Source organism: Chiloscyllium plagiosum, chromosome 22, assembly GCF_004010195.1.
Source record: "Chiloscyllium plagiosum isolate BGI_BamShark_2017 chromosome 22, ASM401019v2, whole genome shotgun sequence".
NCBI classification, from domain to species: Eukaryota; Metazoa; Chordata; class Chondrichthyes; order Orectolobiformes; family Hemiscylliidae; genus Chiloscyllium; species Chiloscyllium plagiosum.
Genome location: NC_057731.1, coordinates 729,031 through 742,269, shown reverse-complemented (window position 1 = coordinate 742,269; position 13,239 = coordinate 729,031). Strand labels below are relative to the sequence as shown.

Here is a 13,239-nt window from a genome sequence, read left to right as displayed (position 1 = left end):
GATATGGAAGTATCCCTTGGGGCCTTGGAGGGAAGTAAGGGGGGAGGTGTGGGCGCAAGTCTTGCATTTCTTGCGGTTGCAGGGGAAGGTGCCGGGAGTGGAGGTTGGGTTGGTGGGGGCTGTGGACCTGACGAGGGAGTCACGGAGGGAGTGGTCTTTTCGGAACGCTGATAGGGGAGGGGAGGGAAATATATCCAGCCTATCACCCTCACCTTGACCTCCTTCCACCTATCGCATTTCCAACGCCCCTCCCCCAAGTCCCTCCTCCCTACCTTTTATCCTGCTGGGCACACTTTCCTCATTCCTGAAGAAGGGCTTATGCCCGAAACGTCGATTCTCCTGTTCCTTGGATGCTGCCTGGCCTGCTGCGCTTTTCCAGCAACACATTTTCAGCTCTGTATATGGACTTCAGCAAGGCATTTGATAAGGTTCCCTGTGGTAGGCTCATTCATAAAGTCAGGAAGTATGGGATACAAGGAGATTTGGCTATCTGGATTCAGAATTAGCTGGCTGACAGAAGGCAGAGAGTGGTTGTAGTTGGAAAGTATTCTGCCTGGAAGTCAGTATTGAGTGGTGTCCCACAGGGCTCTGTTCTTGGGCCTCCAATCTTTGCAGTTTTTATAACTGACTTGGATGAGGAGGTTGAGGGGTGTGTTAGTAAATTTGCAGATGACACAAAGGTTGAAGGTGTCGCTGATAGTATCGAGGGCTACTGCAGGCTGCAGCACGACAGACAGGATGCAGAGCTGGGCTGAGAAATGGCAGATGGAGGTCAACCTGGATAAATGCGAAGTGATGCATTTTGGAAGGTCGAACTTGAATGCTGAATATAGGATTAAAGACAGGATTCTTGGCAGTGTGGAGGAACAGAGGGATCTGGGTGCGCAAGTACATAGATCCCTCAAACATGCCACCCAAATGGATAGGGTTGTTAAGAAAGCATATGGTACTTTGGCTTTCATTAACAGGGGATTCGAGTTTAAGAGCCGCGAGGTTTTGCTACAGCTCTACAAGTCCCTGGTGAGACCACATTTGGAATATGGTGTCCAGTTCTCATTGCCCTACTGTAAGAAAGATACAGAGGCTTTGGAGAGGGTGCAAAGAAGGTTTACCAGGATGCTGCCTGGTCTGGAGGGCATGCCTTATGAAGAAAGGTTGACTAAGCTGGGACTTTTCTCTCTGGAGAGAAAGAGGAAGAGAGGAGGCCTGATCGAGGTGTACAAAATAATGAATGGAATAGATAGAGTCAATAGCCAGAGACGTTTCCCCAGGGCAGGATTGACTGGTACGAGGAGTCATAGTTTGAAGATACTAGAAGGAAGGTATAAAGGAGACGTCAGAGGTAGGTTCTTTACGCAGACAGTTGTGAATGCATGGAATGCATTGCCAGCTGTGGTGGTGGAAGCAGAGTCATTGGGGACATTTAAGCGACTGCTGGACATGCATATGGATAGCAGTGAGTTGAGGGGTGTGTAGGTTTAGTTATTATATTTTACATTAGGATTAAACCTTGGCACACCATCATGGGCCAAAGGGCCTGTTCTGTGCTGTACTTTTCTATGTTTTATGTTCTAACCTGGGTGGCAGCTTTGATGGATTTCTGTTATAGAGTCATAGTGATGTACAGCATGGAAACAGATCCTTTGGTCCAACCCATCCATGCCGACCAGATATCCCAATCCAATCTAGTTCCACCTGCCAGCACACGGCCTATATCCCTCCAAACCCTTCCGATTCATATACCCATCCAAATGCCTCTTAAATGTTGTAATTGTACCAGCCTCCACCACTTCCTCTGGCAGCTCATTCCATACCCGTACCACCCTCTGTGAAAAAGTTGCCCTACTTAGGTCTCTTTTATATCTTTCCCCTCTCACCTAAACCTATGCCCTCTAGTTCTGGACTCCCCAATCCTAGGGAAAAGACTTTGCCTATTTACCCTATCCATGGACACAGATCTCTCTACACTGCCAAGAATCTTACCATTAGTCCAGTACTCTGCATTCCTGTTGCTCCTTCCAAAGTGAATCACTTCACACTGTTCTGCATTAAATTGTATTTGCTACCTCTCAGCCCACCTCTGCAGCTTATAATGTCCCTCTGTAATCTACAACATCCTTCAGCACTATCCACAAGTGCACTGACCTTAGCGTCGTCCACAAATTTACTAACCCATCCTTCTACGCCCTCATCTAGGTCGTTCATAAAAGTGACAAACAGATCCTTGCGGTACACCATCAGTAACTGAACTCCAGGATGAACATTTCCCATCAACACTGTCTCCTTTCAGCAGGCCAATTTCTGATCCAAACCACTAAATCGCCCTCAATCCCATGACTCCTTATTTTGTATAGTCGCCTACCATGGCGAACCTTATCAAACACTTTACTGAAATCCATATACACCACATTAATGGCTTTTCCCTCATCCACCTGTTTATACACCTTCGCAAAGAACTCAATAAGGTTTGTGAGCAACGAGCTACCCTTCGCAAAACAATGTTGACTATCCCTAATCAACTTATTCCCCTCTCGACGATTATAAATCCTCTGTCTTATAACCTTTTCCAACACTGCCCACAACCGAAGTAAGGCTCACTGAACTATAATTACCAGGGTGTCTCTTTTCCCCTTCTTGAACAAGGGAACAACATTTGCTTTTCTCCAGTCTTTTGGTACTATTCCTGTACACAATGATGACATAAAGATCAAAGCCAAAGGCTCTGCAATCTCCTCCCTGGCTTCCCGGAGAATCCTAGGATAAATCCCATCCAGACCAGTGGATTTATCTATTTTACACTTTCCAGAATTTCTAACACATCCTCTTTGTGAACCTCAATCCAATCTAGTCTAGTAGCTTTTTTCTCAGTACTCTCTTTTACAGCATTGCGTTTTTCCAGAGTTATAATGACGAAAAATATTCAATTAGCGCTTTCCCTATCTCCTCTGACTCCACCCACATCTTCCCATTACTTTCCTTGATTGGCCCTAATCTTACTTTAGCCATTAGCCTTACTATAGTTCAAGTACTTCAGGTGGGTCAGTTTTTGTTCAATGTGTGCAGAAGTGTTTTCTGACACAGTATTTAGACAGGCCAACAAGGGGCGATGCCATATTGGATTTGGTATCGGGGAATGAACCCAGCCAGGTGTTAGGTTTGGAAGTAGGTGAGCACTTGGCGATAGTGACCATATGTTTACAATAGCAATGAGCAGGGATAGGTATATACCGCAGGGAAAGAGGTATAACTGGGGGGAAAGGCAATTATGATGCGATTAAGCAAGGCTTAGGATGCATAGGATGGGGAAGAAAACTGCAGGGGATGGACACACTTAATGTGGAGCTCATTCAAGGAACAGCTTCTGCGTGTCCTTGATAAGTATATACCCATCAGGCAGGGAGGTAGTCGTCAAGAGAGGGAGCCATGGTTTACTAAAGAAGTTGAAGCTCTTGTCAAGAGGAAGAGGGCAGCTTATATAAGGATGAGGTGTGGAGGCTCAGATACGGGCTGGAGAGTTATAAGTTAGCCAGAAAAGATCTAAAGAGAGGGCTAAGAGGAGCCAGGAGGGGGCACGAGAAGTTGCTGGTGGATAGGATCAAGGAAAATCCTAGATATATCAGAAATAAAAGAATGGCTAGAGTAAGATTAGGGCCAATCAAAGATAGTAGTAGAAAGTAGTGTGTGGAATCTGAGGACATAGGGGAAGTGCTTAAATGAATACTTCTCGTCAATATTCGCATTGGAAAAGGGCAATGTTAGTGAGAATATGGAGATACAGGTTACAAGATTCTTTGGGATTGAGGTTGACAAGGAGGTGGTTTTAGCAATTTTGGAAGATCTGAAAATAGATAAGACCCCTGGGCCGGATGGGACTTATCATCAGATTCTCTGGGAAGCAAGGGAGGAGATTGCAGAGCCTTTGGCTTCGAGCTTTATGTTATCATTATCAACAAGGAGTAGTGCCAGAAGACCGGAGGATAGCAAATATTGTTCCCTTGTTTAAGAATGGGAGTCAGGACAGCTCTGGTATAGGCCAGTGAGCCTTACTTCGGTTGTGGGTAAGGTGGTAGAAAAGGTTGAGAGAGACAGGATTTATCATCATCTGGAAACAAATAATTTGATTAGGGATAGTCAACACGGTTTTGTGAAGAGTAGGTCGTGCCTCGCAAATCGTATTGAGTACTTCGAGAAGATGACAAAACAGGTGGTTGAAAGTAAAGTGGCTGATGTGACGCATATGGACTTCAGTAAGGCATTTGATAAGCTTCCACACAGTAGGCTATTACACAAAATACGGAGTTTCCGGATTGAAGATGATTTGCCATTTGGATTGGAAATTGGCTAGCTAAAAGAAGATAGAGGGTGGTGGTTGATGGGAAATGTTCATCTTGGAGCTCACTTACCAGTGGTGTGCCACAAGGATCTGTTTTGGGGCCCACTGCTTGCTGATGTCCTCTTGTGACCTTGAAACCTTACTGACCTCACTACTCTCAACCTCCTCTATACTCTAACTACAGTTTAGTTTCCCGTCCCCTGCTGAAATATTTTTAACCCACCCGAAGAGCATCAGGTACCCCTCTGGTTCCCGTGTTCAACTTCTCTCTCTCTCTCTCTCTCCCCTATTCCTTGTCTTGCTAGCACGTGGCACGGGCAATAAACTAGAGATAATAACTCTGATAACGGAGGAAGCGCAGCCCAGTTTTACCAGGCTGATTCCCAGGATGTCAAGGCTGATCTATTGAGAGAGATTGGGTCGGTTCAGACTATTCACTGAAGTTTAGAAGAATGAATAGGGAGATCTCATAGAAACCTATAAAATCATAAGAGGACTATACAGGGTAAACACAGGAAGAATGTTCCCAATGACCAGGGAGTCCAGAACCAGGGGGTCATGGTCTAAGGATACAGTGTAGGCCATTTAGGAGGGACAAGAGGAGAAAGCGGTGAGCCTGCGCAATTTTCTCTCACAGGATACAATCAAGGCCAAAACACAATGTTTTCAAGAGGGCTAAAGAGATCAAAAGGTATGGGGTAAAAGTAAGAACAGAGTACTGAGCAGGATGATCAAAATAGTGGAGCAGGTTTGAATGGTCTATTGCTGTTCCTATTTCTCTGTCACTGTTTACATCTCCACAAATCTACTGACATTTTTTGTCATTGTCTTTTCAAAATTAACTCCCAATTACTGAGGTTTGTTTTCTTCTTCTATGTCTCCTTTCACAAAATATTAATTTACTAGCTACTGCTGCTCAAAGTCATAATGGTTTCAATGGCATTTGTTGAAGAAGATAAGCAAAAGCCATTGATAGCCAGTATCTTCTCCAACCTACCATATCTTCCTTAACTGATGGACAGGTGGGAAGGCAAGTGTCGAGGACGGCAGAGTCTGCAGAAGGACACAAGAAAGTGGGCAAAAACTAGGCAGATGGAATATAATGTGGGAGGTCATGCACTTTGGCAAAAAGATTAGAGGGACTAAATATTACTTAAATGCAGAAAGACTATAGAAAGCTAGAACAGCAGGGTTTAGTCCTGAATCAGACCATACTGTGGACAGTTTTGGATCTCTTATCCAGAGAAAGATATGAAGGCATTGGACGCAAACTGGAGAAGGTTCACTAGGCTGATACTGGGTTAGGGAGGGACCGTCTTACAAGGAGATGGTGAGTAGGTTGAGCCCATTGGAATTTGGAAGACTGGGAGTTGACCTTAACAAAATACACAGGACTCTTAAAAGGACTTGAATGGGTAGACAGGTTGTTTCTCCGTGTTGGAGAATCTAGAACAAGAGGTCATATTCCTAGAAGAAAAAAAGGGTTGGACACTTAAAGCAAAGGTGAGGCAGAACTTCTTCTCTCAAAACATGATGAACCTGTGGAATTCTTTAGTGCAGAGGGTTACCAAGCCTAGGCCATTAGGTATATTCAAAGTGGAGTCCGATTTTTAATCTGAGAGAGTCAGAGTAATACTGCATGGAAACAGGTCCAAATTGGTCCATGCTGACCATGGGCCCACTCAGCTAGTTCCAATTGCCCGCATTTGGTCCATATCCCACTAAACCCTTCCCATGCATTTACCTATCCAAATGTTTTTGGAATGTTGCTATGTACCTGCCTCAACCACTTTCTCTGGCAGCCCATTCCATATGCACACCACTCTCTGCGTGAAGAAGTTGCCCCTCAGGTCCTTCTTAAACCTTTCCCCTCTCACCTTAAACCTATGCCCTGTAGTTTTCAATTCCCCAACCCTGGGAAGACGACTCCATCCTATCTATGCCCCTTATGATTTTATATACCTCAATAAGGTCACTCCTCATTCTCCTACATTTCAAGGAGTAAAGTCCTATTCTGGCTAACCTCTCCCTATAACTCAGACCTATTAGTCCTGGTAACATCCTCATAAATCTTCTTTGCACTCTTTCTAGTTTAACTCGGTATTTCCTATAACAGGGTGACCAAAACTGTACACAATAGAACCAAGGGTTACGGGAAAAAGGCAGAAAAGTGGAGTTGAAGATTATCATCAGCTTTTCTCATACTGAATAGCAGAGTATACTTGATGGGTTGGATGGCTAATTTCTGCACCTTAAATCATTACATTTTTGATTTCTTTCTCAACAATCCTGTGTTTAATCTCTCTGAACATTCTACTGTTCTCATGATGTCCAGCAGTCTCTTATGTCCCAAATATTCTTAATGGGCAAAGCAAGGACCTCAACTGTCTCATATTTCTTTGCAACTCGACATCCTGAATTACTATTTCTTAATTCACTTCATTTTCTGTTTCTCTTGCTCTGTGGGTCCTGACCATACACCTAGACTTAAAAACAGTTTTCCATAGCTGTAAGCACCTTTGTTATGATTCATCTCATCGCAGAACATCCTTTAAGATCTGGGGACAATTTCCATTCCAATATAATCAGCCTATTCAAAGTTTGGGAGAAGATTTGTAGCTCGGGTGCTCGTTGTTGTGGTTCTGTTCGCCGAGCTGGGAATTTGTGTTGCAAACGTTTCGTCCCCTGTCTAGGTGACATCCTCCATCTGCAGATCTCACTTTCTCCTCGAAGATTTCAACCTACTGCGAATCCTCTTACAAGGATGCCTTCCTTGAAGAAGCTCTCTGCCTCTCTCTACAAAGATTTCAGTGAGTCCCTAACACTCTCTGCTCATTCCTGAAGAAGGGCCTGTGCCCGAAACGTCGAATCTCCTGTTCCCTGGATGCTGCCTGACCTGCTGTGCTGTTCCAGCAATAAAGTTTCCACTCATCCACAGACTCTATCAACAAACACATCGACCTGGACCCAATATACCGGCCACTACAGCGGACAGCTGGAACAGACAACCGGAAGCGGCAGAGACAGGCCACTATAAATGCCGGAGGAAACATCACAGAAGCGCTTCACAGGAGGCTCCCAAGCACTGAGGATGTCACCTAGACAGGGGACGAAACGTTTGCAACAAAAATTCCCAGCTCGGCGAACAGAACCACAACAACATAATCAGCCTAATTGGAAATTGACAGGTCACCAATCTAACCCACAATACATGGTTCAGCTCACATTCTATAATTATAATTACAAATGATTTTCATGTAGGCCTTGATTTAAGACTAGTTGGATATTAGAAATAGATTTTGCTCTCCTGGGTTACCATCCTAATGAATTATACAGTAGGCTTACAGCATTGTTTTCAATATACATTAACATATTATTTCACTTACTTTTCCCTCGCTGTTACTTCTAACAAAGGATACAATAATCACACTTTTGTCTCTCCCCTGGTACTTGTCCACCGTGTTGACTTCAACAGCACTGAAGGCCTTGTCCCGCATCAAAACAGCCGAGATAGCTTTAAGCTGTTGTCTATAAGGTGCAATAATCCCAATGTTACAGGGCTTGCAGCCAACCTATGCACAAAACAAAAGTTCAAGAGTTTGGGCCAGCCACAGAGACATGATCCATAGCTTCTTTACTGGCCATTTTACCAAACTAACAATGGCAATGAAGTTACAGAGCAATTTAGAGCATTGGGTTATTTATATAGCATGAAAACATGTAAAACGTTTTGATATCTAAACACAGGATGTTGTCGCTAGATGGGCCAGCATTTATTGCCCATCCACAAATGCCCTGGAGAAGGTGAACCACCTTCTTTAACCACAGTCCATGTAATGCAGAGATACCCATATTGCTGTTAGGGAGGGAGTTGCATGATTTTGACCAGGTGACAGAAACAACAATCTAACTCCATAATAGGATGGTGTGTGACTTGGATGGGTACTTGCAGGTGTTGGTATTCCCTGCATCTGCTTCCTTGTCCTTCAAGATTGTCGAGTCAGGGGTTTAAAAGATGATGTTGAAGGAGCCTTGAATTACACAGTGCATCTTATAGGTGGTACACTGCCATATAAGTGGTGGAAAGACAGAACAATTGACATGGAGGATAGGATGTCAATCAAGCAGGTTGTGATGTCCTAGATGGTACTCGGCTTGAGTGAGTGTTATTGGAACTGCAATCATCATATTCGTGACTTGTGCCTTGTAGTTGGTGGACAAAAGTTTGGAGACAGAGAATGTGCTGCAGAATTCACTTTATCTGAACTGCTCTTCCAGCAAAATTATTTATACGATCAAACCAGTTCAGTTCCTGGTTAATGGACACACCAGGATATTGATGGTAAGGAATTCAGCTATAGAAATACCATTACAAATCAAGGCTCTAGTTAGATTCTCTCCTGTTGGGGGACTGTCAGTGCCTGGCACGTGTGCAGTACGATTACTTGCCCAAGCCTGGATTATCATCAGCCCAAGCCTGGATGGCTGCTCCACACGGACACAGTATCTGAGTTAAAGAGCTGAACAGCATGGAAACAGACCCTTTGGTCCAACTCATCCATGCCAACCAGATACCCTCAATTAATCTAGTCCCATTTACCAGCATTTGGCCTATATCCCTTTGCACCCTTAATATTCATATACCCACCCAGATGCCTTTTAAATGTTGCAATTGTACAAGCTTCCATCACTTCAGCTGTGAATTTCACTGCTTATTTTTCTTAGAATGCATCATTGTGAATGTTCATGAATATTGCACAATTAGCAGTGAGCATCCTCACTTCAGATGTTATGATGAAGGGAACTTGAAGATAACTAGACCCAGGGCAGTCACTACCACCTCACCTCTGGAATTCAGCTCCTTTGTCCATGTTTGAACTAAAGCTATAATAAGATGAGGAGCTGAGTAGCCCAACTGAACCTAAACAGAGTTTTGGTTACTTGGTTTCCCAAATTTTCTGGAATCTTCCAAAACCTTTGCTTTGAAGGCAGGTACTAAGTCATCATTTAAGTTCTCTGCCATTTCCTTATCCTGTAATTATTTATTTTGTCTTTGCGGATGAAGGAAGGCAAAGGCAATGTCTTTCTTTTCACATACTTATAAAAATCCTCAAAAGATTTCAACTTCCGTATTTTCTCCATGGATTTCTTGGTCATGACTTCATTTTACACCATCATCATGAAGGGCTTTTGCCCGAAACGTCGATTTCGCTGCTCGTTGGATGCTGCCTGAATTGCTGTGCTCTTTCAGCACCACTGATCCAGAATCTGGTTTCCAGCATCTGCAGTTATTGTTTTTACCCCGTTGAATTAAATAGAGGCAGGACAAACACCTCACTCAGTCATTTGATTGTTTGTTTTCTAATCGGGTTTTTTAACTATTATTTAATGTAAGGTTATGAAATATGTGAACACATTGACTGTCACTTTTGCCAAAAGTTGGTTTCAAAATTTCACATTGGCATTGATCAGTGTGAAGCATACAATTCCCTCTGAGTGAGGGACACATACCTGTAGCAGCACTTTTGTCAGACAGTACACCAGCTCAGCTTCAATCAGGTTGCTCAGTCCACATTGTTCATTTCTCTCCGGAGCTGGTACCTTGGTACAAGGCAAATATATCAGATCTCAAATTAAATAACCTGTCTTGACAACTAGTAAAAGGAAAAAGTTACCACTAACAGAGAATGTGCGTAACTGATATTCAGTGACTTTAACTTCACCGGAGCATCAAAGTCTGACACTGAGCCATATAAGCTGATGTTAGGGCAGATCAATAAAATCATGGTAAAAGCTTTTGAGGCATACAGGCAGTTCTCCTGTAACAGCTGTAGTTGTGTTCCAGCAAAACCTTATTAATACAAATAACTGGGCCTATGGAAGAAGTGGCGTTCAGGGTATAGATTAGAGTGGTGCTGGAAAAGCACAGCAGGTTAGGCAGCATCCAAGGAGCAGGAACATCGACGTTTTGGGCAAATGCCTTTCATCAGGAATAGAGGCAGGAAGCCTCAAGGGTGCAGAAATAAATGGGGAGGGTGGGGGGGAGGGGGTGGCTGGGGAGAAGATAGCAAAGAGTACAATAGGTGAATGGGGGTGGGGATGGAGGTGATAGGTCAGAGGGGAGGGTGGACAGGATAGGTGGGAAGGGAGATTGGCAGGTAGGACAGGTCATGAGGATGGTACTGAGCTGGAAAGTTGGAACTGAGGTAAGGTGGACGGAGGGGAATTGAGGAAACTGGTGAAGTCCACATTGATGCCCTAGGGTTGAAGTGTTCCGAGGCGGAAGATGAGGCGTTCTTCATCCAGGCGTCAAGTGGTGAGGGAGCGGCGGTGGAGGAGGCCCAGGACCTGCATGTCCCTCTGCAGAATGGGAGGGGGAGTTGAAATGTTGGGCCACGGGGCAGTTGGGTTGATTGGTGCGAGTGTCCCAGAGATGTTCCCTGAAGCGTGTTCTGTGGTGGAACTGGTCCTCCTGGGAGCAAATATGGCAGAGGCGGAGGAATTGGGAATACAGGATGGCATTTTTGCAGGAGGTGGGGTGGGAAGAGGTGTAATCCAGGTAGCTGTGGGAGCCGGTGGGTTTGTAAAAAATGTCAGTGGGAGACAGTTTGAGGCGGTTAATGTCTCAGCAGCAGTTGGAAATGAAGAGGTTGAGGGCAGATAATAGGCCAGCACGGGGTGTCCAGGAGGACCAGTCCCACCACAAAACACACCAGATGGCCTTCTTCTTTACACAGCTACCTGGATTACACTTCTTCCCACCCTACCTCTTACAAAAATGCCATCCCGTATTCCCAATTCCTCCGCCTCCGCTGTATCTGCTCCCAGGCAGACCAGTTCCACCACAGAACACACCAGATGGCCTCCTCCTTTAGAGATCGCAATTTCCTTTCTCACGTGATTGAAGATGCCCTCCAACGCGTCTCATCCACATCCTGCACTTCCACCCTCAAACCCCACCCCTCCAACCGTAACAAGGATAGAACGCCCCTGGTGCTCACCTTCCACCCTACAAGGACAGAACCCCCCAGTCCTCACTTTCACCCTACCAACCTTCGCAATAACCATATCATCTGCCGACATTTCCGCCACCTTCAAACAGACCCCACCACCAGGGATATATTTCCCTCCCCACCCCTTTCCGCAAAGACCATTCCCTATGACTCCCTGGTCAGGTCCACACCCTCCAACAAACCACCCTCCTGTCCTGGCACCCTCCCCTGCCACCGCAGGAATTGCAAAGCCTGCATCCACACCTCCTCTCTCACCACCATCCAAGGCCCCAAAGGAGCCAAAGTTTCACCTGCACATCCACCAATGTCATTTATTGTATCTGTTGCTCCCGATGCGGCTTCCTCTACATTGAGGAGACTGGATCCCTCCTCGCAGAGCGCTTCAGGGAACATCTCTGGGACACCCACACCAATCAATCCCACCGCTCTGTGGCCCAACATTTCAACTCCCCTTCCCACTCTGCCAAGGACATGCAGGCCTTGGGCCTCCTCCACCGCCACTCCCTCACCACTAGACGCCTGGAGGAAGAACGCCTCATCTCCTGCCTCGGAACACTTCAACCTCAGGGCATCAATGTGGACTTCACCAGTTTCCTCATTTCCCCTCCATCCACCTTACCCCAGTTCCAATGTTCCAGCTCAGCACCATCCTCATGACCTGTCCTACCTGCCCGAAACATCGATTTTCCTGCTCCTTGGATGCTGCCTGACCTGTTGTGCTTTTCCAGCACCACTCTGATCTAAACTCTGGTTTCCTGCATCTGCGGTCCTCACTTTTGCCTGGTATTCAGGGTAGACCAGCAAAACATCAATCACGATTGCTCAAAAGTCACCCAAAGATCTAACACAAAGTATAGCACAACCTGCATGAAGGTTTAAATCACATTTATCAGCAAAACAAAAGTAAATTTAAAAACATTGTTAATGTAGGGACAAAAAGTCATCATGGCACGTATGGTAGATTCTCTCATTCCTGTTAAGCAAGCAATATCACATATTCTCTCCTTCCACTCAAAACACTTTATAATATCTAGCTTCTCTTCCAGTATTGTAGCCTTTGTTTTGCATTCATCACCCACAATTTTATCACCAAGATGCTGCTTGCCGCTATGCCCCTCCACATCTTTTCAAAACAAAAAGGATAATCTACCAGTAGTACATTTTACAGGAAGCTTCTCAATGTATCTCTCAGAAAGCTGCTCTTTGTACAGTACCTCTCACAGAAAGCCTCTCTGTCGGCAGCTGACATTGCCTCATGCACAGAACAGCACAAAGACTGGCACTGACATCGGTGCATAGACAGAACAAAGTGCGCGAAATGATCGCCGCTGGAATCACACTATTGCAAACAGACATAAGCATTCTCGAAAGTAACGTTCCTGAATTTCACAGTGACGTTATAAGCAAATTGCGCTGCCGGAATGAGAGTTATCCGAGAACTACCTGAACCTTAAAGGAAAATAGAGAGGTGGAAAAGGGAATGTTTAGGGCATAGATAACTAAAAACAAGGTGACAAATACCGGAGAATTAAAATTTTATTGATTAAAAGGTCAAAATGAGATAAAACAGATATTGGAGTTATGAGTTGAATAAGTTTAGGGGACTCCTCGAGGGGAGTTTGAAACGTGGAGATTAGATTAGATTACATTACAGTGTGGAAACAGGCCCTTCGGCCCAACAAGTCCACACCGACCCGCCGAAGCGCAACCCACCCATATCCCTACATGTACCCCTTACCTAACACTACGGGCAATTTAGCATGGCCAATTCACCTGACCTGCACATCTTTGGACTGTGGGAGGAAACCGGAGCACCCGGAGGAAACCCACGCAGACACGGGGAGAACGTGCAAACTCCACACAGTCAGTCGCCTGAGGCGGGAATTGAACCCT

The 13,239-nt window shown here is 45.1% G+C and overlaps 1 protein-coding gene across 3 annotated transcripts in view; it reads right to left on the bottom strand.

The window, feature by feature from the left end:
* dna2 (DNA replication helicase/nuclease 2) overlaps positions 1-13,239 on the bottom strand; it is a 126,896-nt gene that overhangs the window by 7,667 nt on the left and 105,990 nt on the right. For all 3 annotated transcript variants that reach the window (XM_043712247.1, XM_043712248.1, XM_043712250.1), the window contains exons 19-20: positions 9,845-9,934; positions 7,720-7,905 (exon numbers count right to left, since the gene is read on the bottom strand). In XM_043712247.1, coding sequence (XP_043568182.1) covers positions 7,720-7,905; positions 9,845-9,934 — 276 coding nt within the window. The remainder of the gene's footprint in view (positions 1-7,719; positions 7,906-9,844; positions 9,935-13,239) is intronic.